Source organism: Monodelphis domestica, chromosome 4 (assembly GCF_027887165.1).
Source record: "Monodelphis domestica isolate mMonDom1 chromosome 4, mMonDom1.pri, whole genome shotgun sequence".
NCBI classification, from domain to species: Eukaryota; Metazoa; Chordata; class Mammalia; order Didelphimorphia; family Didelphidae; genus Monodelphis; species Monodelphis domestica.
This window is the reverse complement of record NC_077230.1, coordinates 229,253,890-229,280,970: the sequence shown is the minus strand read 5'-3', so window position 1 is coordinate 229,280,970 and position 27,081 is coordinate 229,253,890. Positions and strand designations below refer to the sequence as shown.

General features: G+C 43.1%; 1 protein-coding gene across 1 annotated transcript; it reads left to right on the top strand.

The window, feature by feature from the left end:
- The first annotated feature begins 731 nt into the window (after positions 1-731).
- On the top strand, positions 732-27,081 carry OAF (out at first homolog). The gene is made up of 4 exons (XM_001380298.5): positions 732-1,939; positions 24,248-24,382; positions 25,250-25,430; positions 26,006-27,081. Exons 1-4 carry the CDS (start codon positions 1,691-1,693, stop codon positions 26,281-26,283), a joined length of 843 nt encoding a protein of 280 aa, XP_001380335.3. The 5' UTR covers positions 732-1,690; the 3' UTR covers positions 26,284-27,081.

Here is a 27,081-nt window from a genome sequence, read left to right as displayed (position 1 = left end):
CCAGATTCCACTGTTAGTAAATGTCTTCCTGTCTCCAGGTCATGTTGATCTATCCAATGTACCATCTAGCTGCCCTTCTAATGATTGCCCTAGTATAATTTCTTACTTATTAGTTTTGTCTCTTCAATTAGATTGTATGTTCCTGAAGAGTAGAAACTGTGCCTTGTAGTTTTATCTCATAAAAATAGCCCAGATTTATATGGTGATTTACAGTTTAGAAAGTGGCTTCCTCAAAATAATCCAAAGAAGTGGTGCAGCATTGCTATCTCCATTTCACAGATGAGGAAACTAAAGCTCAGAGAAAATAAAGAGCCTTCCCTGGGGTCACACAGAACCCGGACTTAAACCTAAGCCTTCTCATCCCAAGTCTAGTGCTCTTTTAGCAGTTTTAACTTCTTTCCAAGCATTTTTAACAAGTATTTTCATTTTGTCTTCAGAATTATCATTTATTGCTGGGGGGGGGGGTCCCCTCTGTTTGGTACTTGAGAAAATTTAAGACACATCGAGGTAGAATGGCTTATTTGAGATCATACAGTTAGAAGGATACAAAGCCAAAACTAGGGTTTGACTGCCCAGACTTTTAGTCCAGTTACGGGAAAGCAACCATGTTTTCCTGGAAGCTTTTGAGTACTTTTCCATGTCCTGGGTGCCCAAACCCCTGGAAACCCCCACCTCATAGCCTGGCATCTCAGAATTTTACTCGGGAATGCTCAGCTTGTTCTAGGAGAGTTCCTCATTTCATTATAGGCCTATACCCGTGGGACCCGGGTAGTGCTACCCAAGGTAGGAGGGAAAGAGGAAGATGCGGACAGAGGGAGGACTCTGAATAGAGCAAAAGGAGGTAACGGATTGGGGAGGCGACCAAGGAAATAAGGGAGGGTCAGGAGAGTTCAGTAAGGGAGACGACGGCAGATAGTTTAAAGCAGTGGATCTCCAAAGGAGTCTATTGACATTTCGCTGTCCTAAGGGGAAAAAAGCTGCACCCACCGGCTCCGCCCAGGCTGGGAGAAAAAGATTTGCCCAAAAAAGAGAAATTCTGACACCGCCCCAATAGATGACTGGGACGTTGGAGAAGGAGACAAGCTGAGAGAGAGATCTGTGGGAAAAGTTCATTCCAGCTACCCCCTCCTCCAAGTCTCCGCCCAACATCTGCACACTCACCCCTAACCTCATCCCCCACCCCTCCCTCAGGTTGCCTAAACTCTGGGGAGCAGCTACGTGGACTAGAGCTGGCCCTTTAAGGGCTAGGAGGTGCGCTGTCTCTTTAAGGCAGGTCCTTGTGGTTTCTGTTTTCTGAAGGAAGTGACGGGGGATTGAATGAAAAGTGCAGAACCGAGTTAAAGCGGGCGGGAGTTGGGGACCGAGGGAACAGCTGGGCTGGGGCGAGATTGGCCAACCGACCATGCCCTGGGGGCTCCTGCTCTGATCCGCCACGCAGCTTCTCTGCTCTGGCAGAGTTCCCAGGCTCAACCCATGTGCCCAGCGCGTACCGCTGGATAGAAGCAGAGCCCCCCTCCGGGTTCTCGCTATCCCCTCCCTGCCCCCAGCTCAAACTTGGTACCAACTTCAGCCAAAGTTTGGCAACTCCTCCTCCCCTGACTCCTTCCCCCGACCCGTGCGTCGGGGGTGAGGAGGGGGCCCACGGGGCTGAGAAGGGGAGCTGCGGGCTCCGCTTCTGCTGCCCCCGGGGATGCGCTCCCTCGGGCGCGGAGTCCCGCATCCTCCCCAGCTGCTACTGCTGCTGCTGCTGCTGATTCCTGGGTTGCAGGGGCCAGCCGCGGGGTCCTCGGGACTGTCCGAGCTGAAGGTCAGAGTGCGGCTGCCAGATGGCCAGGTGACGGAGGAGAGCCTGCAGGCTGACAGTGATGCGGACTGCATCAGCCTGGAGCTGCATAAACCCGACGGGACCCTCATCTCTTTCACTGCAGACTTCAAGAGGGTGAGGGATCGGCCCCAGAACTACCTCATTCTGACCTGGGCCTCTTTCTCACTCACTTCATCTCCCCTCCTTTCCTCCCCTCCTAAACGCAAACCCATCCTTTCCTGCTCCATCAACTTCCTTCCCCTAACTTCAGCACAAACACATAACCTCCAGAGGTTGCAGAAACGGATTTCTTCCTTTTCTCAGGACCTCCAGAACCACACATCCATTATAGCACCCGCCCACCCCCATCCCTTCGTTCGGTACCAATGGGATGGGGTGGTAAAATCTAAGGCAAAAGATCAGAGTTCCAACTCTGGTTCTGTCTCAACTGTTTAACATCTTAACTTTAATCTCTCTGAGTCTCCGTTTCTTCATCTGTAAAATGAGGGAGTTGTACTATAAGATCTCTGGTCCTTTCCAGAACTAAATTTCTCTGACTAAATTGGAATGGGTAAGGAATCAAATCAAGCAATGGACAAGGAATGAGGAAGGGGTGGGGGGGAGTTGACTGAGCAGACAGACCATTGGGGTTCTGAATATACCATTGGTTAGGTCTAAAGTCATAGGACATTAGACAAGGCTGTTCCTTGACTTTATTCATAGGAGTAGACAACACTTATTTTGTTTTGAGCTTTAATGCTGCTAGCCAGTACACGTGGGAAGAAAGTCCCAGACTTTGCCCCTTTTCCCTGTAGAAGAAGCATTCCCTTTTTTCTACCAAGGAGAAACACTAGCAATCCATACTACCATTAGTTTTCCTTCTGTGGGATTGAAAACCTCTTGTTACTGTCCTAGGACAAGGGGGGGGGGGCAGAGACAGAGGCAGAGACTGACCAAGTCTTTAAATTGAAAAAAAAATGGGATTTGGGGACTAGAGGAAAGAAAGAAATTAGTCAGCTTAGATGTTGTGGTGAGTATTTAATCCTAGCCAGGCAGGAATCCTAAACAAAAATAAAAGAAGTAAAATGTGAGGTTCCCTCTGACTTTCTGCCCACCCCATTGGCATGGATTCAGGAGGTGATGTGATGATAGAGGCTGGGAATCTTAAAACATCTCTCCTGACCCCTCTTCAAGCCATGCACCATGAGACTAGCTGTGTGGAACAAAGCCCTTATGGGGCCCTATCAGTACTTGAGTGGTGGGATAGTAGTGGTACCTAAGTGTTAGTAATGGCCCTCAGTGGTGCTGCAGGCTTGTTAGAAGTGGGAAAAGTCAGGCCAAAATTCCCCCTTTCACAAGTCCTTTCCTGAGAAAATCCTGGGGAGGACAAGCCCCAGGGCATTCTGCTTGGAAGAAGTGGGACCTCTCTGACGTTGAGAAACCACAACCCTCCCTCTCAGTCAGTTGTTCAGTTCCGACTCCAAGCCTTCCTCCACCCCATGGACTGGCCCCAAAGGCTGTTGTAGCCCTCATGGTAGCCTCCTCTCATCCCTTGGAACTAACTTCACAATTACTTTTTCCCTGAGATCCCAGGAGCAGGGCTGCTAGAGAGAGGCTTTCCCAACATAGTGGGAGTCCACTCTTCCCCATAGCGGTCGGGTCTTGGGGAAGGCACAGGAACTGAGGTGAAAGGGGGCGGGATGGGGAAGCTGGGCCTAGTTTTTACAACCACTAGCTGCTGCCAACACTTAATCTTTTTACTGCTTTGCCCTGGAGGGAAGGGAGAGGAGAGGCCTGGAGAGTGGAGGGAGTGGGGGTGGTGGCTGAGGCTAGAGGAATGGGATGGGAGCAGGGGGCAGGGAATTGGGGGGAGTAACCTAGAGAGCCCAGGCGGCCCAGCTGCAGAGTCCATTTGAATTTAGCTTGTTTAACCCCTGGTGTGCTGCATCCTCTAAGCCTGGGCTTTGCTATCCAGGTTTTCAAAGTCTGTTTTGCAAGTTAGCCTCTGACCCAGAGATCTGTGCTTCATAAACTTGGCAACTCCCATTTCATTAGGAAGTAAGGGAATTTGGAATGAAGGGGACCAAAGTGGGGAACTGAACTTTCTCTTATTTAGGCAGACCTTAGTAGTGCTAGTGGTGGAAGCCCAGGTTTTTTCCTCCCTGCCCATTCATTGGCTATGAAAGTATGTTTACTTTGGACTCTGTTCCTTGAAGCTGGATGGTTGACTTTTTTTTGGAGTTATTGCCTATTTGGTTCTCTATGAGTCTCTAGCCCCTTGCTTCTTCTTTTCCTTGGGGGGGGGGGGGGGAATGAAGGGGTTGGAAAGTCCTATCCAAGGAAAATTATTTTCTCTGATGGAAAAACCAGAAGGGTATTTGGGTTTTGTTGTATATACACACCTTTTTTGGAATATGTGTTTCAGATTGGCCACACTGCTTCGAAACAATAGTTAGGAACTTGATTGTGTTTTATGGTGAACCATTTAAAATAGCATCTTCCTTCCCTTTTAGTTGTGGCCAGTGAGGCTTGAGTGATTGACTGAAGGTCAACAGGCAAAGTCAGCAACTAAGGTTAGAAGAACTTGGAATTAGTCTAATCTCACCCCATTACTTTAGCCCCGCCAAAACATCAGAAAGGACAACTTCTTTGCCAAACTATCTTCTTGTTCATTAGGATTAACTCCAGAAACTCCCCCAGATTATTGGCACCATAACATTGTAAGGCACAGGTCTTAGTATAGTGAACCCAATTTTCTGTTTTTCTCTGACTGCTTCCTGGACCAGAAAAAGTCCTTCTACCTGCCAGAAACACTCTGCTTACCTACAACATATTCTATGATTTTTTTTCTTTTGCCTTCTGCCTTAGAATTGATCAGTTCCAAGGTAGAAGAGCAGTAAAGTCTAGACAGCTGGAGTTAAATAACTTGTCCAAGGTCACACAGCTAGGAAGTATCCAAGGTCAAATTTGAACTCAGTACCTTTCTTCTCCAGACCTGGCTCTCAATCCACTGAACCACCTAGTTGTCCCTTCTAAAATTCTAATACTGTCATTCAAACATTATTTTTAATGCCTCATGGTGGTATTGTGGGGTCTCAAGGGCTATGTCAGTGGAGCAGTTCAGCCAACCTTGAAAAACCTGAGAGTATAGATCTTATGATTTATGGATCATCGCTAATGGTCCATAATGGCTTATTACCAGAAGGGTAGCAATTGGGGAATGATTTTTTTCTCATACCAGTTCATGAAATTTTGACTGAAGTATTGGCTATATTAAAGCATGAGTCTCATAATCATCACAGTATATATAAGCTTTGGGATGAAGTAGAAAGAGCTGGTTTGGAGTCAAAAGACCTTTGTTCAAATATTGGTTCTATCACTTGCTGCTTGTGTGCTTCTGAAAGTCACTGAACCTCTGTCTGGACCTTAGCTTCATCAGTTATAAAATGAGTGGTTCAAAATGAGCCAGATGACCTCCAAAGTCCTAGCCAGCTTTAGTCCAGTGATTCTATGTACATTTAGAGCCTATATACAGTAAACATGATCAACTACTATGTGACATACCCCAGAATTTATGCAATAATCATCATTGTACTATATCTTAGAATCAATATAATCTTCATTATTGTTCCTTTATCATGTGTAACCTGGAATGACAAGGCAGATAAGGCTGGGTCCTATGCTCCAGGTCCAAAGTGTAAAGACTATGGAAAGTGCACTTGGATTTAAAGTTAGAAGACCTGTATTTTAACTTTCCTCTACTACTTGTTATCTGTATGATCTTAGCTAGATCACTTAACTTCTGTTTTCCTTGGTTTCCTTATATGTAAAATGAAGGGGTTAAAGTAGGTCCTTTTCAGTTCTGGATCTATGATTCAGTGAAAGAACAGAATGAATATTCAACAGTGGATCTGAAGAAAAATGAAATGTCCTCTTTCTCATTTCTCTATTATTGTTTGGTTCTGTTATTAACTTGAGAGTTATCACAATTTAGTGGTTGGAATGTTGGACTTTTGAATCAGGAAGTTGTTGTTCAGTTATTTTCAGTCATTACCCCTTTGGGGGTTTTCTTGGCAAAGATACTAGAATGGTTTGCTATTTACTTCAGTGCATTTTATAGAAGAGGAAATTGGGGCAAATGGGGTTAAGTGACTTGTCCAGAGTCACATAGCTAGTAACTACCCTTGAGGTCAGATTTTAACTTGGGTCTTCCTATCTCCAGGCATGGGAGCTCTATTGTGACACCTAGCTGCCCTGGAGTCAGGAAGACCTCCATTGAAATCCCATCTCAGACACTTACTTACTAGCTATAATTATGGGCAAATAATTTAAACCCTTTGTGCCTCAGATTCCTCATCTGTAAAATGATGTTACTGAACTCCATGGCCTCACATCTTAGAAGTCATGGTATCCCTTCTAATTCTAAATACATGGTCTTTACTGCTGACTGCAGGCTGATGTTGGTATTCTCTGAGCCTAGTGATCATGGAAGTTCAGCAAAAGAAAGACCTTTCTTTTTTTTAATTTTTATTTCTTTCTTAATTTTTTTCCATGGTTACATGATTCTTGTTGTCTCAATCCCCTCTTCCCTCCCCCCCCAGAGTTGACTAGCAATTTCACAGTGTTCTATATATATTATCACTCAAATCCTATTTCCATATTATTCATTTTTGTAATAGAATGGTCTTTTAAAACCAAAACCCCAAAGCATATGCCCATATAAACAAGTGATAAATCATATGTTTACTTCTGGATTTCTTCTCCCACAGTTCTTTCTTGAGATGTGGATAGCATTCTTTTTCATGAGTCCCTCAGCATTGTCCTGGATCATTGCATTGCTATTAGTAGCAGAGTTAATCACATTTCATCATCCCGCAATGTTTCAATTACTGTGTATAATGATCTCCTGGTTCTGATTATTTCACTCCGCATCAGTTCATGTAGGTAGAAAGACCCTTCTAATGATAAGAAGTAGAATGGATGGTCTTTGGAAGTAGTAAGTTTCAAAGCTATTCAGTCAAAAAGTGAATGCCTGACCGCTTGTCCCAAAGATGCTTGAGAGGAGATTAATGCTTAGGATACTAGTTAGATTAGATGACTTCTGAGATCTCTTCCAACATAGAGATTCCATGGCTTTGACATTAATTTAGATATTAGACATTTGACATTAATTTAGAGTGATCTCTTTCTTTTCTCTTATGACTGTGGAAGGTGACAGTGGAGACTAGAGAGAGACAGTTAAAGTTGGTTATAACTAGAGGAAGATGATCAGACTGGCAAGATGACTCAAAACTATATCAAATGAGTATTGGATGGAGGACCTAGGAATATTTAACTCAAAGTAAATTTAGAGAGGAGAGGAATAGCTCTTGAAGATATTAAGACTGTCAAAGCAAAGAGAAATTTGACTTATGAGGCTTGGCCCCAGAGGGCAGAATCAGTAAGTTGAAGCTACAGGGAGGCAGATTTCAAGTCAAAAGATGGGAAGCCTTCCAAAGAATCTGAACTGTCCAAAAATGGATAGGATACTTCCATCTGTAGATCTTCAAGGAGAGACTGGATTAAAACATTGTTGAAAATATTTAGAAGGGATTCCTGCTCAGTCATGAGTTGAACTGAATGAACTTGGATGGTAAGATCATAGGATTAGAGCTGGGCTTCCCTCTGCCTGAGACAAAAATACACATTACTTATGGGTGGGGTCAACACAAATTGTATATAGTCAAAGCCTATAGGTAAAGTTGTCCTACACACACACACACACACACACACACACACACACACACACACACACACACACAAAGTAATCTTCATATAAAGACCTGATAGGATGTGAGTCTTAAATCCTTTCTATGCAATAATTCCAACTCATAGTGTATACATTCTTATAATAACCCTCTTATGTAATCAGACTCATGTGTATATAATTATATACACATCTAATAATCCATACTTCATAACAGGTATATCCTCAGGCCTCCAACTCATCTTTTTCCTGTAAATCTTTCCCAGCCTCTTGGCTTCCCTATCTTCCCTCCCTTTCCCTCCAAAGGAGCAATGGGACTAGCTGCTGGCAAGGGGAAGAGTCATGTCCCAGCTTGGTTAACTGGACAAGGATGGGTGGGATAGAAGCAAGGGAGTTGCATAATTGGGGAAGAAGGATTCATTGGGATTCTGAAAGGTGATTCTTGAGGCCACCTGGCTGAAGAAACAGGACTAGAAGAGACCAGAAGTCAGAAGAGACCAATGACACATGTCACTTTGTCCAGATTAAAGATAGGGTCTTTTAAGTGACTCAGAGAGACTGAAGTTTACTGAGTCTTTATTAACCTTATCTTTTTATACTGGGGAGAGTTCAGAGAAAGGAGGTGCAAATGATCCAAGGAGTTAGGGCTAGGGTTAGGGATAGTGTATTATATTGTGTATTAAGGTTATTAGGAAAGATATTTTGGAATTTGGGTGTGTTTGCTAGATATTTCTTCCACTTTCCCTCTCAACTATGGCAATCTATATATGATAAATTAACAATGAGGCAGGATATATGGGATGAACTAAGAAGGGCATGGTCCTGAGCTCCTGATTATAAAATCTTCTCTTTAGAACTAGAAGGAGCCTTAGAAGGCATAAATTACCACTTATCATTTTACAGATAAAGACAACAAGATTCAGAGAAGTTAAGTGATTTGTTCAAGGTCAGACAGTGGTCAAGGGGCAAAATTGAGATTTGAGCCCAGACTGGAGGGCAGCTGCCTCTAGGCAAGATCACTCAGCTTGGTGGATAGAGCAATGGGCAGAGTCTGGAAGACCTCAATTCAAAAATGACCTAAAATACTTACTAGCTGTGTAAACCTGGGCAAGTAATTTGATCTGTGTTTGCCTCCGTTTCCTCATCCATAATATGGGGATAATAATATCTATCTCCCATTGTGGTTGTAAGAATCAAGTGAAATAATATTCATAAAGCAGGACAGTGCCTGGCACCTAGAGAAATCTATATAAATGTTTGTTGTTATTCCCCTCTTACATCAACTTAAAGAACAGTTCCAGTCCTTCACTTCTTGGAAATCTTCCTTGATTTTTTCCCAGTCTAAAACTCTCCCCTTTCTTCGAACCAAGCAGATACTTGGTTCTTTCTATACTGCCTTGCCCCTTTCTCCAACCATTTTCCCTAAAAGAGTCCCTTAGCAGACTATGATCTCTGGTATCCTGTCTTCTTTATCTCCTACCACCTAAACAGCATCACTGCTGAGCACCTAAAGGACACTCAGAATAGACTCCATTCATTGGCTCTTTCTTCTCTCTCCACTGTGGTCTCAGCCCTGCACAGGGCAGTGAGATCCAGTTGCTTTTTCTTTGGAACTTGGCAGTCATTGTTTCTACCACCACCCCTCTCCAAACCTGGAGTGAGCAGGTTATTAACAATGTTTCCTGGTTCAAGCACTGGGACATTTGTTGCTGGAGGCAAAGTGGGTGGTGGGTGGTAGGTACTGGTGGAAGAAAAAGCAAGATACACACAATACTGTGAGTCAGAAAGAGGTCATATTGCTTCCAAGTCTGGGGAAAGGCAAGGTAGAAGTCTGGTTGAGTATGCATCTTGATAGCTTGGTTTTCTTCAGCATCCTTCAGATTTCCCCCTCTCTCAGATCAAAGCATCATTGATTTAGAACCGGAAGGGGGCTCAAAGATCACTTAATCCAACCCCTTTTATTTTACAGATGAGGAAACAGAGACCCTGAGAGAGGAACCTTGCCTAAGGTTCCATGGGTAGTATGAGAGATAAGATTACAAACTAGGCCCTCTGACTTGAGATCCAGCAACCTTTCCACTGTAGCAAGGGAGAGACCTTCCAGCGGGTAATTATTGATGGTCCTCCTGGCCCATGTCACCCTCTGTGGTGTTTAACTCTCAGGGCATTTGACCAAACTATAATTACGGTATTTTGTCCCATCAACCTTTGGAGAGAAACTGGGACAGTTTTTCAGTCAATCAAGTATTTGGTGAGCTTCTTTGCCCTTTATACTAGATATGGTTACAGAATCTCAAAGTCAAAAGAGGCCACAGCAGCCCCCTCTCCCTCAACTGTCTGTCTAACCAGGAATCCCCTCTTCAATTCCATGGAACCCAAACCTGCCTCTGAAGCTTCCCCATCCCCTTTGCTTCTAGTTCTTCCTTCAGGGAAAATAGATTAGATTCACAATATGGAAGACTTTGAGTGCCAGACTAAAGAATTAAAACTTGCTCTTTTAAACAAGTTTCTTTCCTCCCTTCCCTTCTCTTCCTTCCTTCCCTCTTCTCCTCCCTTTCTCTCGCCCTCTCTTCTTCCCCCACCTCTTTCCCTTCCTCCTTTCCTACCATCCTTCCTTCCTTCTTATTCCCATATATCTTCCTCCTCTCTATCACTTTCATTCCATTCCAGTTCAATAAATATTTACTGAGTACCTAATATGTGAAAGTAACTATGTACATCACTGGGGACATCCAGATAAAATAAGAGTCCCTGCCCTCCTGGAGCTTATATTCTATTGGGGAGAGCCAACATGTACAAAGGTACATATGAATAGAAGGCAATTTGAAAAGACAAGAAAGGCACTAACAACTGAAGTGAAGCTGGGATACTCTAATGTGAAATGATGCCTGAGCTGAGCCAGAAGGAAAATAAGGATGATGGAATACCTTCCAGTCATGGCTATCTGTGCAAAGGCATGAAGATGAAATGCTCAGCTCAGGAAAGAGCTAAAGGAGAGTTTGGCTGGAAAAGGGAAAGAGTAAAGCAGAATCATGTGAAATATGCTTGGAAAAGTGGATTGCAGCCAAATGTGATAGACTTTAAAATACCAGGCAAGAGAGTTATCCAAAGCAATAGGGAGCTATTGAAGGTTATGGGGCAGAGGAATGACATGGATCAAACATCCCTAAGGTTTAGGAAGATTATTTTGGCAGATAGATTTTTTTGAAAGATAATACTATTAGCAGAGAAACCAAGTAGAAAAGTCTATTACAATGGTACAAGTCAGAGACAATGAACAAGGCTGTGTGAGTCAAGAGAAAGAGTCAGATAAGAGATATTTTAGAGGTAGAATAGACAGGTCTAAGCAACTGGCTGGATATGGAGAATATGAGAAAGGAATGGAATTGAGAATAACTAAAGCTACAAAGTCAAATAACTGGGAAGATAGTGGTCCCCACAAAAGAAATAGGGATGTTTGGCATACCCCAAATCCCAAGGATGGAATATACTCCCTACATCTCTGTCTGCTTTGTTATTACTGTTCATCTATGTAATGCCTCCATTTGGGGGTTTTCTTGGCAAAGGTATTAAAGTGGTTTGCCATTTCCTTCTGCACCTCATTTTTTAAAAAATACCTTTACCTTCTGTCCAAGGCAGAACTGCAATAAGGACTAGGCAAATGAGATTAAGTGACTTGCCTGAGGTCACACAGATTGGAAGCATCTGAAGCCAGAATAGCCCTGGTTTTCCCAACTCCAGGCTTGGCTCTCTATCCAACTAGCTGCCCCCCTCCAGTTCATTTTACAGATGAGGAAACTGAGGCAAACATGGTTAAGCGACTTGGCCAGGGTCACACAGTAAATAAATGTCTGAGGTTGAATTCAAAGAAAGAAAAATGAGTCTTCCTGATTTAAGGCCTGGTACTCTATCCACTAAATCACTGCCCAGAGTCAAGAAGACCTGCATTTAATTCCTGCTTCAACACTTACTAGCTGTGACCCTAAGCAAATCATTTAACTTCTTTCTTCCTTAGTTTCTTCATCTGCAAAATTGAAATAATAATAGCACTATTTCCCAAAGTTGCTGTGTAGATCAAATGAGATAATATATGTAAAGCACTTCATAAGCCTTAAAGCATTCTATAACTGCTAATTGTGATAAATTGATATTCCTAAAGCACAGGTCCGATGATATTATTCCCCTTCTCAGGAAGCTTTAGTGGCTCTTTCCCTGTATGGTAAAATACAAGCTTTTCTCTTTATCATTTAAAGCCCTTCACAATTTGGCTCTTAAATTCTTTGCAGGCTAATTTTTGTTACTTCCCCTCATACATTCTCCCTTCCAACCAAACCAACCGACTTGTCGTCCCTACTCATGATATTCTATTTCCAAACTCTTTGTCTTTATACAAGCTGTCTCCCATGCCCGGAATGCTTTCTCTTCTTGCCTATGATTCATGGAAGCCTTCGCTCCCTTCAAGGCTCAATCCAACCATTCCCCAAGTGATAAATGGTCAAAGGATATGAACGGGCAGTCTTTGGAAGAAAAAAATCAAAGCTTTTGATAGTCATGTGAAAAAATGCTCTACTTAATAATTAAAGAAATACCTAATAAAACAACTCTGAGGTGCCACCTCACACCCATCAGATTGATAAGATAACAGAAAAGCAAAGTATCAAATACTAGAGGGGATAGAGGAAATGCATTATTGTGGAAGCTGCGAGTAAGACCAACCATTCTGTAGAATAATTTGGAACCATGCAAAAAGAGTTATTAAAATGTATATACCCTTTGATTCAGTAATATGGCTGCTAGGTCCATGTCACAAAGAGATCAAAGAAAAAGCCAAAGGGCCCCTTGGTACAAGAATGTTTATAGCAGCTCTATTTATGGTGGCAAAGAATTGGAAACTGAGGACATGCCCATAATTTGGGAAATGACTAAAAAAGTTGTGGTAAATGATTGTGATGGGAGTACTTTTATGCTATAAGAAATAATTAACAGGTTCTTTCAGAAAAACTTGGGAATACTTACATGAACTGATGTGAAGCGAAATGAGAAGAACCAGGAGATTATTATATACAGTATCAGTAATATTCTAACGATGATAAATTGTGAAAGACCCAGCTACTCTGATCAATACAGTGATCTATAGTTCCAAAGTACTCATGAGGAAAAATGTTATCCACCTTCAACAGAGAACTGATAAATTCAGAGTGCAGATAGTAGCACATTTTTCCCTCTTTATTTTTCTTACTTTTAAAAAATCACAACATGACTTAAATGGAATTTTTTAAAGGCTCAGCTCAAGTCCCAACTCCTGCATAAGACCTTTCCAATCACTCAGTTGTGAATACTTCCTGCACACACACACACACACACACACACACACACACACACACACACACACACACAAAAGCTTTTATTGTCACCTTATATACATTTTGTATTGATATATCTGTGTCTGTGTGGTTTCCCCCTTGTAGAATGTATGCTCCTTGCAGGCAAGAACTTCCTTTTTTTCTTTGTATGCCCAGCAGCTGGCACCATGTTTGGCACATAATAGATGCCCAGTAATTGCTTATTCAGTTGAATAAAGGATTGTACTAGATGATTATTAAAGTATCTAACTGTTCTAACATTCAGGGATCTATGGACCAAGGAATGAGAACAAGAAAAATGCTGATAGAAGAGCCAAGAAAAGGAAATTTTGTGAAAAATCAGAGGAGAAAGTAATAAGGATAAGATGGTCAAGCATGCCAGATGTTACAGAAAGGTCATAGCAGATGTTGACTGAGAAAGGACCATTGTCTTTGGCAATTATGAGGTCAATGGTGACCTTAGAAGTTACATTTTTTTTAACTCTTTAACTCTTACCTTACAATACTGTGTATTGGTTCCAAAGTAGAAGAGTGGTTAAGGGCTAGGCAGTGGGGGTTAAGTGACAGCTAGGAAGGGTCTGAGACCAGATTTGAACCCAGGACATCCCATCTCTAGACCTGGCTTTCAATCTACTAACCCACCTGAATGCCCTGAATCTCCTTTTTCTGCTCCATTCTCAGAAATCATTTGGTTCATACTTTAGGATGGTGAGAAATTAGTTAGCTCAACAAATTGTCAGATTTGCCTGACTGGAAATTTCCAAATAATTTCAATAGGGACCGCAGAGAGGCTCCATGCTGGGAATTTGGGCAAGAGAGAAAAGTAGAGGCCTTGATCTGGGAAGCCCTGAGTCAGCAAGACAATAGGGCATAATTGATCCACATAAAGCCCTACATTGTTTGACAAAGAAGTCTGGACAGAGCGACCTTTGGGATTTGGCTGACAGAGCACTGGTGGGTTGGGGGGAGGGGAAGGTCTCCAGAGGCCAGGGGGCACCACTCCAGGCCCTTGTCTCTGAAACACCACTCATCCTGGCACAGCCCCTTACAAAGAGCCTCTGTCCAGGGTAAGACTGCCCCGAGGATGTGTGGACTTGTGTGCTTTGAGTTGATTAGCTGCGTCTTTGTGATGGGGAAGAACGACATAGGCTTATCCTAGTGTCCTGGCATCTTCAGGACAGTGATCTGCCCTAACCTCACCCCATCTCTCCTGAAGGGCACTGAGCAGAACTATCTGAGATGTCTCAGCGTTCTTCAACATCACTCAGTGAGTCCCATGTGTGTCTCAGCTCTGCCTCCAGCTGCCCTTGGGAGTTTCCCTCTTTCCTTCCTCTCACCACCCAGTTCGGTTGACTAGAGTGATCTACCCCAAGAGAGGCCCCTGACCATCCTACCCCTCCAGCTCTAAAGCAGCCCCAGTCCGGAGAAGAGTGAATAAATATTTAGACTGGCTCAACTCTGGCACAGAAATCACGTGCTCCAGTGTGACGGGAAGGAGCCCAAGAGAGCAAAGAAGATTCCCAGGAGAAAAGAGCTGCTGCTAAAGAACTGGAGGGGAATGGGGAAGAGGGAGAGGGGAAGGAAAGCTGAACTGCAGGCATGGTGGGGGCTTGGCATGATGATTCCAAGCCCACCCCAGCATTCAGGATGCATCCACCCCAAGATGGAATGTAGCAAGTTAAGTTGGGCTGCCGTTCCAAGCACCCCATTTCTATCTGATACTCCGTTACTATTTCAAGAAAGTGTCTGTGAGGTGGCGCATCTGTGGTAGACAGACCCGGCTTCCAGCTGTAGTCTATCAGAATGAGTTTTCTGGAGGACTGGGTCTGGTATGGATTTGAGAAAGGAGTAATGGATTGGGTGAAGGGGAAGTGATAGGAGGGGGCAATAGCAGAGAATGGGAGGGACAAGTGAAGAGACTGAGATCTGCTTAACTGGAACTATAGAGATGTGTGAGTGTACTTTTGCATGTCAAAGAGAGAGCAAATGGGGAAGAAAGTATTTGGGAGCACCCCGGGCTATTTGAGAAGGAGGACAGAAGAGTGAGAGTATGAAAGAGGAGAGAGAATGTTTGCATGAGGAGATCATGAGAGAAAAAATATTTGAGAATATCTAAAGGTATTTCAAAGAATCTGTAATTGAAATAAACTTTTTTTTTTTATTTAAAACCCTTACCTTCTGTCTTGGAGTCAATACTGTGTATTGGCTCCAAGGCAGAAGAGTGGTAAGGGCTAGGCAATGGGGGTCAAGTGACTTGCCCAGGGTCACACAGCTAGGAAGTGGCTGAGGCCAGATTTGAACCTAGGACCTCCCGTCTCTAAGCCTGGTTCTCAATCCACTGAGCTACCCAGCTGCCCCCTGAAATAAACTTTTTAAAAAACAAGATACTTCATAAGAGAGAATGCATAAGTGAGACTTTGAGACAGAGACTGCATGTGGCAAACTATGTCTAAAGCTGTATGGGTATGAGTAGGGGCAGAAACTGGCACAGTGGACAGAGTGCCAGGGCTGGAATCCTGACCTGAGTTAAAATCTAGGCTCAAACATTTATTAACTGTGTGACCCTGGGCAAGTCACAAGGAAATAGCAAACCACTCCATATCTGCCAAGAAAACTCCAAATGGGGTCACAAAGAGTCTGAAAAGACTGAACAACAACAACATGTGTATGAGACATATGTGAGCCAGGCTTTGAGAGAACTTGTGCAAGAGAGAGAGCAGCATCTCAGAGAATATGAAAAGACAGAGATCATCTGTAGGAGTGTGAGAAAGACCTTGTATAGGGTTATTAATGTGAATGTTTTTACAAGAAAGATTGTGTGAGCAAGACTGTTTCTGAAATAAAATGTGGGAAAGCTTCCATGTCAGATTGTGTTTATGTGAGAGTTGGTAGATAAGTGTGGATTTCTCTCCCTTCCTTGAAGAGGTGGGGATGGGGGCATTATGGTGGGGAACACTATATAGACCATCATATTTAGCTGTTGTATTGGTTAGTTTTACTGAACTGCTTTTTTTATACCCTCTTTGCTTTGATTGTTTATTTAAAAAGGATGATGGATGGCTCTCTCTGGCCTGGGGGAAGAAAAATATTGAAAGGTAAAGGTGACATAAAAGCAAAAGATATCAATAAAAAAAAAGTGTAGGTGTGTGTAGGAGACACAGACAAACCTGACAGTAAATCTGTGCATGTGAGTGTGTGTGTGTGTGTGTGTGTGTGTGTGTGTGTGTGTGTGAACAGTGAGAATAAATCAAGCAGTTCTATGAAAAGGCATACCTGGAATATATAGCCTCTAGTCCAGTGATGGTGAACCTTTTAGAGACTGAGTGTCCAAACTGCAACCTTAACACCACATGTGAGCCCCCACCACCATCTTACCCCAGAAACAGGGGAAAGAGAAAGCATCCCATTGGGCTGCTGGGCAGAGGGGTGGGGGATAGGAGAAATGTCCTCTGGCATGCATGGAGAAGGGAAGGGGAGCAGCCCCCTCTGGAACACTCCAGCTGGTTTGCCAACATAGTCTAAATAGAAAAGAGCTTCAGTGCAAAAAAGCAGGAAGAGCTGCTACTCCATGCCCTTAGCAAGTTCATTTGAAGCCTGGGAAGACTGGCTCAGAGCAACCTCCTGTGGACTGGAGGAGATGAGAAAGCTTTTCCCTATACCAGGAGCATAAGATCAATCCATAGAAACTTATGCTTCAGGGCATGAAGAGATAGCAGGACAAGATGTAATAGCAGTTAGGAGACCACCAACTCAGGCTTCGGGGAAAGCACTAGATGGCCAACAGAAAGGAAGAGATCAGGAAGGAGCTTTCTTCTTGGCTACTAGAGTGATCTGAGCCTACTCACCCTCTAGCAAAATGGTGTTATTGAACATGTGGGAAAATTAAGAATATCATTGAACTGTAAATTCAGCAGTGGGTTAGGGGAAAGTCTACATGGCTAGAATGGGAAGGAATGGTATCCCATTCGAGAGAAATGGCAGAGTATAACCTTCAATACACAGGGTTTAGAATCATTAGCAGAGTAATGGATATCCCTATCTATAACAAACAAAAGGGAGGGAAGGGCATTGTGCTGTGGAAAGAATTCAACTTTAGGGTGCAGCTTGGCATAATGGAAAGAAAATGCACTTGGAGTTCATATGCCAGCTCTAACACTTAGTAATTGTATTACCTAGTACTTACATCTGAATCTGTTTCTTTATCTTTAAAAATCAGGCTAAAAACACTTGCTCTTCCTTCTTCCCAGAATTGTATGCAGAGTGCTTTGTAAACCTTAAAACACCATTCAAATCTGAGTTATTGGTGTTGGACACCTATGTTCTCATCTCTGGACTATGGACTCACTGTGGCCGCTTGGCCATGTTGATTAGCTCCCAAAGATCTATAATGAAGACAAAAATCATGTGAGCTTTTAAAAAAATCAGTTGTTGAGGGCAGCTGGGTGACTCAGTAGATGGAGAGCCAGGTTCAGAGATGGGAAGTCCTGGGTTCAAATTTGACCTGAGACACTTCCCAGCTATGTGGCCCTGGGCAAGTCACTTGACCCCCATTATCTAGCCCTTACCAATAAATGCCTTATAACCAATACAGAGTATTGGGTAAGGGTTTAAAACAAAATCAGTTGTTTTAATCATTTTTATATCCCTTCCAAAGGACATCCCTCACCCCCTTCCTACCTTCTCTTTTGTCAATAGAACTCTCCCTTATCACAGAGAAACATAATTAAGTAAAACAAATTAGTACATTGATCACATCTGACAACCTATATAGCATTCTGCACTTATAGTCAAATACCTCTCCAGTGAGAAAAGGAAGGTATGCTTCACCATCAGTCCTCTGGAGTCAGTATTGAACTGAATTCTGATGTCTCTCAGTGTTTTCCTTTACAATCCTGGGTAAATTGTTCTTGTGGTTCCGTTTATTGAACTCTGTATCAGTTCATATAAGTTACCTGAAATTTCTCTGAATTCTTAATATTTATTATTTCTCATACTACAATAATAGTTTTATTATATCCATATGCCATAATTTGATGAGCCTTTCTCCTTTTTGATGGGGAATCCTCTTACACCACCCCCTCCATCTTTGACTTCTTTAAAATATATGTTCACTAGTAGCATCATGGGAGTGGAAGAGTATATATAGGTTCTAGTATGGTTCCAAATGGTTTTTTCCCAGAAATGTTAAACAAATTCTCAGCACCCCAGTAGCACAGCATTTTACATGTCTTCCAACTACCCCTCTAACATTTGTCATTTTCTATTTTGCTCATCTTTGCCAAGCTTATGGATGAAGATGAAACATTAGAATTGTTTTCAGTTTAATTTCTCTTATTATAAGTAACTTGTAGCATTCTTTGTAGACAGTTTGCCTTCCTTCTTTTGAGAAATATTAATATTCTTTGACTGCTTATCTCCTGAGAAATGTCTCTTGTTCATATAATCTCAATTCATGATTTTCCCCTCTAAATTTATCCCTTTTGTAAGTATTTTGGATAGCAGACTGTATCAGATTTTTATGTCAAGATTTTTTTTTCTGAATCAATAGCTTCTTTTCTTATTTGAGAGCATTTTGTTCCTGCAAAAACTCTTTAATTTTAGGTAATCAAAATGGGCTATTTTATCTTCCTGATCTCTGGTATCCCTGGTTGGTTTAAGAATTTTCCCCTAGATATTGTGTGGTATGCCTCCTTGTAATGTTTTAAAATCATGTGATCTTTTAATTTAGGTTGTATGTTCATTTGGAGTTTATTATAGTATGTGGTATAAGCTGTTGTTCTAAACCTAATTACTTTCAAACTGCTTTCCATTTCCCCCAGTAGTTCTTGTAGATTAGGGAGTCTTTGGCCTCACAGCTGTTTTTCTTCTTGGATTCATCAAACACTAGGCGCCTATATTCAATTGCTTCTAGGTCTTGCCTGTCCAGTCTGTTCCACTGGTGGAATTCTTTGAACTCTTGGAACTCAATGGAACTCATTGAACTCTTCTGTTTTTTAACTGGCATGAAATAAATTTGATGATTATTTCACTTCATGTGCTTTGAACTTTTGAGAATCAAAAGCAGCAGTAATGCGGAGCAGTGTTATTTCTGTAGGGAACCATATGTCTTGGTATAGCCTACAGGGACTCCATTATAGTCTGGGGTCCTGGATTCAAATCGCATTTGCCCTGTATGACCTCAATTAAGTTATTCAACATGTTTGAACCTCTGTTATTCATCTATAACATGAGGGGCTGAATGAGATCATCTTTAAGGTTCCTTTTAGCTCTAAATCTATAATCTATCCACCATTACCATTCATTTAAACTAGTATATCAACAGATTAGTGCTGAGCCCAGGGGAGCTAAGATGCTTGCTCCCTGAGGAACTATGTGCCCATTTGGACCAAATTCAGACCAGATTAAAGCATAGCTGCAAAAGAAAAGAAATCTTTCTTGTCATCTCTTTACATCCTACCCTGGGAGTCCTAGGAAAGAACACTTTAGTTTAGGTGTGGTGTTTCCTATATGGTCTTTCCTCCTCAAAGGGATTATTAGAAAGATACTTAAAGTAATATATATATATATATATATATATATATATAGTGTGTATATATATCAAGTATAGAACAGGGGATTTTTTTCTCCTAAAAAAGAATGCCTAAAACACAAAAGATTCATAAACACACATTGAAAAAGACTTAAAACACCCTCTTCATTGGTAACTGGTAACTATCTTAATCGTTGCTGAGCTTCTCATCTCCCAGTTATACAAAATCCACATAGTGCTTCTGTTCTGGAGATGGCTGGAAATGACTGATTAAAGAGAGCTAACTGAACTTTCATACCATGCAGGTGGACCTTCCTTACAAGTAGAAACTAATAAACTATCTACTATATTCTGATGATATGCGTGCAAGCACACAAACACACACACGCACACGCACACACTTATATCAGTTATTACCTGGCATTCGCTTCAGTGGCTATTTCCCTCTGAAGCAGCCCTGGAAAATCCCCATCAGGGAGGAAGTTGGGCTAGCCCTGTGGGAGGTTGGGAACCAAGCAATCTCTTCATCCAGTTAAATATTTTTAGTGTCCCCAGGGTCCTTTTGAAATCAATACTAGCGATGGTTGGAAAAAGTCATGAGGGAGTGGAGTGGGAAAGTCAGAGGGAAGGAGATGCTTCAGAAACAGGCCAGGATGATAGGACTTATATTCCAAACTTATCTTCCCTAAAAGGAGATACTGCCCTATTCTTCAAAAAAGAATCAATGGGTTCCCTTGGGGAGAGAGGAGAAAAGAGAATTGGGTCCAATGTTGGGAGAGGCTTAGGAAAGGGAATGGAATTAGAAGGAAGAAAATATTCTTCTCTCTGAAGAGTCTCTCATTTTGGGGGTCTCTCATCTTCTTTAGACTCCTTATTCCAAGTACTTAATTGGGAAATTATTCAATATGCTCATTATATACTAAATAGGAACTTATAAGCTCATCATCTAGTAAGTGAGAAGCTCTAATCTTGGAGATAGAAGTTCTGAATTGAAGTCTAGCCTGACATTTATTTACTGTGTGACCTTGAGCAAGTTATTTATCCTCTCTGAGCCTCAGTTTCCTCATGTAAAAAAGGGTTATACACACTACCTGGCTTCTGGAGTTGCTGTGAGCAGTGTATTTTATAAATCTTAAAGTACTATGTAAATATGAGATTATTAATATTTATAGAATTTATATTAAATTAAATTTATATTAAAATTTACAGAACAATAGAGGACATAAAGATTGAAGATTATATGGGCAATAACAGTAGGGATTTATAACATATTAGAGCTAAGGAAAGAAAAGGCCAATTGCCCTAAAAAATGTCATTGCAGCCTCAGCAGAGTCCTAAGAGGCTAATGTTTTCTGTCAATGTTGTTAGCAAAATGGGAGAAAAAGATAATTTCATTTTTACTTTGCACTTTCTAATTGAAAATTTATTTGATGCCTATTAGGGGCCAGAAAGAATGGATGATATCACAGAGATGTGGCCAGTCCTTATTCCCTTTGCCTCAGCTTATTTGAATTGCATTCAAAGCACTGTAAAAAATGCTATAAATATATTTAGAAGAGTTATTTTTAAAGGGAAGGAGCTGAAATTAATGCTGAGATGGATTTTTGATATCACTTGGCATATCCTTCTGGCTCAAATCTTAGGATAGGAAATCTGGCTCTGGGTTCACCTGGCAAGGGATGATCCCTGGAAATAAAATCTAGCCATCTCAAGTGCCTTGCCCCGGTTGCCACTCCAGGTGACCTGAAGGGACAGAGGGAGGGAGGAAGGAAGGGAGGGAGGGAGAGAGGGAGAGAGAGAGAGAGACAGAGAGAGAGAGAGAGAGATAGAGAGAGAGAGAGAGAGAGAGAGAGAGAGAGAGAGAGAGAGAGAGAGAGAGAGAGAGAGAGAGAGAGAGAGAGAGAGAGAGAGAGAGATCAGGTGGTTCAGACTGGCTGGACAGGGAGATTCCAGGAGCTAGTTATCAGAGAAAGGATTTCCTGTTGAGAGGAGGCCAGGATACGCTTCAGTTCTGATTCACCTTCCTCTCAGGTCTCCAGGATCATGAGGAACTTGGAGCCGTTCCTTCTGTATTGGAGAGGTTGTCTTGGTTAAAGATGTTTTGGGAGGGGGGAGTGAGGTGAAACTGGCCATCAGTTTCACCACCTTGAAAACTGATTTTTTTTAAATCATGCTCTCACATTCCCAGGGACATTGTGAGGTTAAAAGTAGCTCAGAAGCAAACAGCACTATAGAAATAAATTAGGATTCAGTGGTTTACAGAAATTGTTTCTTTCTTCCCTCACCTACTGACATTTCCTATAGAATCATCATTAACAATAATTTTTGAGGGCATGCTAGGTAGAAAAGGCACTGTAGAATGGAAAGGGAAAGCATTTATTAACTATTTACTATGTGCCCCACAAGCACTGGAAATAAAAATAGAGAAATGAGAGTTCCTACTCTCAAAGAGTTCATGTTCTAATTAGAGGAGGCAACATTAGTGGGAGGAGACCTTAGCTGTAGTGGCTGCAAAGGCCCTGTGGTCCTTAGGATATAGCAGAGGGATGAACAGGAAGGTCCAGGGATGAGACTTATGGATGGCAATCAATGTGAGTGGCCACATCCACCCAGTATCTAGAGGCCTGGAGAGGCCCATGCCCACAACTGTTGGCACAGGGTAAGCTTGGTGGGATCTGAGCAGGAAGCCGGGAAAAGAGATATAGTCATATAAAATATAAGCCTTCAGGGAAATTATGGTTAGTAATAATAATAACAAACATATATAATATATACTATAAAGGTTATAAATTATATAAAATGTTATATAATATGTGCTATATATAATAAATATATATTCTATATAAAAATAATATTAAATATAGTCTAAATAAAATAATTAAAAATAATAACATTATTAGGGGCTACTAGGTAATGCAGTGAATAGAATACCGGGCATGAACTCAGGAAGACTAATTTTCTGAATTCAAATCTACCCTCAGATTCTTCCTAGCTATGTGACCCTGGGCAAGTCACTTAACTCTGTTTGCCTCCGTTTCTATAAAATAAACTATAAAATGACAAATCATTCCAGGATCTTTGCCAAGAAAAGCCTAAATAGGATCACAAAGTCAGGTTAAACAACAACAACAAAAATAACAACTAACATTTATACAGTGTTTTAAGGTTTGTAAAGCACTTAAATATCATCTCATTTTACTCTGAACAACAACCCTATGAGGTAAGGTATTATTATTCCCATTTTGCAAATGGAGAAACTGAAGTAGATGGAGGTTAAATGACTTACCCAAAGGTCACATAGCTAGCAAGTACTTGAGGTTAGATTTGAACTGGAGTCTTTTTGACTCCAGGGCAATGTTAAATAGTGGGGAAGAGCACCAGACTTGGAGTCAAAGGACTTCGGTTCAAGCCCTGTCTCTGGCCCTGGGTCAGTTGCTTAACATCCCTGGATCTCCCTTTCCTCATCTCTAAGCTTAGACCAGAGGACCTTTAAGGTCCCTTCTAATTCCTCCTAATCCTGTGACTCCCATGTGGTAAATCAGATCAATGAAATGAGGCCTCAGCAGGGACTTGGAAAATATCCCATGCTTCATGGATGAGGTGGACCTGAATTGGGCCTTGAAGGATGACCAAATTTGGAGGAATGGAGGGGGAAGTGCCAGCCAAGCATGAACAATGACGTGGAGGCCAGAAGGCATGTGACATATTTGGAGGAAATAAACCAAGTTGGCTAGGAGAGAAGGGTTTATGTAAGAGAATAGTTGCTGAAAAGGTGAATTGGAGCTAATTATTGAAACCTTAAATGCCAACCTAAGAAGTTTATACTAGCTGCAGTAGAGAGCCCCTGCCCCTTGCTCTGCCCTCTTTTTTCTGACCCGCCCCCCCATCCTGACTCACAATTCTGACCATGAATCGGTAACAGGAAGAAGCTCTTGCCCTGTTGTTAATGCCATTAACAGCCCGGTCTGGAAAAGGGGAAATAGAAGGGAAAGGAAATGTACACTAGCTGTGTTTCTTAAGTGACTGGCTCTGATTATCAGGGGGAAGGAAAGCAGCAGCTGCAACACCTACCCATCCGTGCCCTTAAAACCCTGTTTTGCCCTTTGCCTAAGACATCCAGGCTTCCCTTTACCCCATAGCTACAAGGAGCAGGATGACAGAGGGAGGTGGGGAACCCACTCCTGGAGTAAAATAAATGTTTGTTGAGTGAATGAATTCACTATGAATAATTGATACTCAGATAATTGAAAGTTATAGAGTCATAGAATTTTAGCACTAGCAGGGACCTTAGAGATGGTTTCAGTGATGGAATATAACATACTTGGAAAATGAAATATTTTCTTCTGGTAGAAGCTTTGCCCTCTTAAATGATTTCATTGGAGAAACTAAGACTGAGAAGCCTGTGGCATGATCCAACCCAGGAGGATCTAGAGTACTTGGAAATGTTGTTGGGTTTTTTCCCTCTTTTTAAATTCTTGTTTTAAATGGAATTTGCTTGGATGGGTACAGCCTATACTAGTGCCTATCATAAACCTTCATTCATCAGGAAACCATTCCATAAATTGCTGTCATTAAAAAATTAATCACCCTTTGATAGGCCTAGTGATGAGACTCTTTTAGGACTTAGCTAGGCTGGAGGAGGTGTCTGCCTTCTCTCTTGGCTGAGCTGGGGCCACTCTGTCCCCTGGGACATCCATGACCAGCCTTGGGTTGGGTGCTCTCCTAGGGTAGCTGAGGATGGGGAAGATGGACTCCACTGATCTCTACCTTTATCTTCTCACCCTTTTCTCCCTCTCCTCATTCAGGATGTAAAGATCTTTCGAGCCCTGATTCTGGGTGAACTGGAAAAAGGCCAGAGTCAGTTCCAGGCTCTCTGCTTCATCACAAGGCTACATCACAACGAGATCATTCCCAGTGAGGCCATGGCTAAACTTCGGCAGGTAAGTGGCCCAAATCCAGACTACCGTAGCTCCATGACCCCAATTCCCCCAACCTACCCTGGCTCTACTACCCAGAACCCAGATCCATGGCAGTTCAACTACCCACTGTGGCCCAAATCCATACCCACCAAACAGAGTCTCAGCTCTGTATCCCTTTCAAGCCTAGCCCTGAAATGTACCCTGATCCCCAAACCCTGGGACCCCAAATTTCTGCCTCAGTCCAGTTTGCCCTATTACCCTACCCTTCATTTTCTCTTTTAAACTAATAGACCTAGTACCAAACAAATGCCCCTGAAGTCCATCCCCTTTTGGACTTTCAGATCCCAGGACTCTTCCCCCAACTCTTCTTTAGTCCTTAAGACTATTCATGAGAATTCCCCCCCCCCACTACCTCCTTACCCTTATACCACTAGCCACTTCCTTAGATTCAAAATGGAATGCTTCCCCAAGGCTATTCAAATATGGGGGGGGGGACATTATGGATCAAAAGAAAGAGGATAGAAATCACCCTCTGACTCCATCAAAATATCTTTAAAATCCCAGTAGGGGCCCAATATATTGAAAATAGGTTCCTCTTGCTGGTGGCCAACCCACCTCACTCCTCTCTCCCTCCAAAACCATCCAAGTCTAGAGGAAAGGAGAGAGAAGAGAGGAGTAGCAAAAAGAAGGGGCCACACTCTCTCCTTGAACTCAGCCCCTGAAAGAAATTGTGTACCCCAGAATTCCAAGTGTGGGAAGTGTGTAGACTATCGACAGTTGAGGCTTTTGAGAGGCTTTTATGAACTGTGTAAGGGAAAAGGGACCACATGGGACCCCAAGTGTGTTTATCCTACTTCCTCCCCTCCCCATCTCACCCACTCCCAACAGAAAAACCCTCGAGCAGTCCGTCAGGCGGAAGAGGTGAGGGGTCTGGAGCAGCTCCGCATGGACATGGCAGTCAACTTCACCAAGGGATCGTGGTTGAGCCCCCACATCCATAATGTGTGTGCCGAAGCCAGAGAGGCCATTTACACCCGGGAAGAGGACGCCAAGTTCTGGATGGAGAGAGGTCAGGCAGATAGCCTTTGCAGCATATGGACTCTGACCATAGGGAACTCTAGGAGACATAGAAATCCATGCCGAAAGACCAAGTACAAGGGCCAGGCAATGGACTGGCCCAAGGTCATGGAATTTGGAGGTGTCTAAGGCCAGCTTTGAACTGACTCTCAATCCACTGAGCCACCTAGCTGCCCCCCAAAAAGAATGAGGAGACCCTCCCGAGCTACTAGATGAAGGCCAGAGAAGGGACAGAGCTGGGTTTCAATCTCAGTCATCTGACACCCAATCCAGGGCTCTTAAAATCTAGGCTTCCAGGTCAAGATCCAAGAGTTAGAATCTCCCGCACATAAGGCCATGGGTTGGTTTCTCCTCTCCTTTGATCAGTCCTCTGGACTCCTAGCCCAGAGCAGGGAGGCCTGGGGGGGGGGGGGGGGGGGTTGGCATGTCCAGCCTGGGCCAAGGCTCAGGACCCAGCTCCAAGGCCCTAAATGAGCATGGGGAAACAGCTGAGGGTGGAGGAAGGCCTGAGAAGAGGAAGGTTCCTCTCCCATCCCTCTCATCTTTCTCCAACCCGCTCTCCCGCAGGTGTGGATGGCTCCATATTTGAAGCCCTGCCGTCACCGCCCGCTGACCTCTCCAGCCTACGGCGCTGTAGGCATGTGGGGGACCGATGGAAACCTTGCCTCTGTCACTATGGGCTCAACTTAGCCTGGTACCCCTGCCTGCTCAAATACTGCCACAATCGGGAACCCAGCGGCCGCCTCTCCTCCTACAAGTGTGGCATTCGAAGCTGCCAAAAGAGCTATAATTTTGACTATTATGTACCCCAGAAACAACTCTGCCTTTGGGACGAGGACACCTAGCCTGGGTGGGGGGCACTGAGCCGGGGAGGGGAGAGGTGCAGTGCCCCCCTCCTGGGAGCAGAGGAAGGGGCCACAATGCCTCTGCTTTCCTCCTCATCCGGCTGGAACAATCTCGGCCCCTCGCTCTTTGACTGTGAAAAGGGAGGTGGCTAATATCAGGGTTGACGTGAGATCCATCCCCCCTTCTCCTCTCCCCCTCTTCTTTGGGAGAAGGGCAAGAACCCACTCTGGACCCCTCCCCTTTACCATGTTCAAGTAACCAAAATGTGACCATTTCTTTTATTTTACTCTTTGAAGGCTCCCACCTTAAGGGGAGCCTGCTCTCTGGGGAAGAGAGGGGAAGTCTAATCATTCAATTCCCGGTCTGCTCTGTCCCTCTCCCGCACTTAAAAGGAACTCGTCCTGAAGGGGCTTCTGTTTGGCACCCCCCACCCCAGCCAGAGCACTTCTGAAAGGCCAGGGGCAGGGGTTGGGGGTACTCAGAGGTCCCGAGGGAAAGAGGGGTGACGGCTGGAGAGGATCACAAGCCATAGCCCTGACCCCCTGGAAAACCAGGGATATGGGGGGAGGGGAGGGTGCCCAGGTCCCCGCCATCTCCCCCCACAAACTGCCCAACCACAGTGCCTTATCCTCCAGATCTGGACTTACCAACCCAGCAGCATTGCCAGCAGTCGTTTTTCCATTTCCTAAGAGTATTTTTGTAAGGATCTGGGGGGCAGGGAAGGGCCGAATTTCAGATTTTTAATGCAAAGTATTTATCATTTGTACCAGAAATAAAAGAAGTTTTTACTTTATCAA

Bases quoted from the DNA above. Each gene is read 5' to 3' on its own strand.
- OAF (XM_001380298.5), top strand. From the start codon at position 1,691: ATGCGCTCCCTCGGGCGCGGAGTCCCGCATCCTCCCCAGCTGCTACTG. The intron at 1,940-24,247 runs GTGAGGGATCGG...CTCCTCATTCAG, and splicing joins TCACTGCAGACTTCAAGAGG to GATGTAAAGATCTTTCGAGC. The intron at 25,431-26,005 runs GTCAGGCAGATA...GCTCTCCCGCAG, and splicing joins CAAGTTCTGGATGGAGAGAG to GTGTGGATGGCTCCATATTT.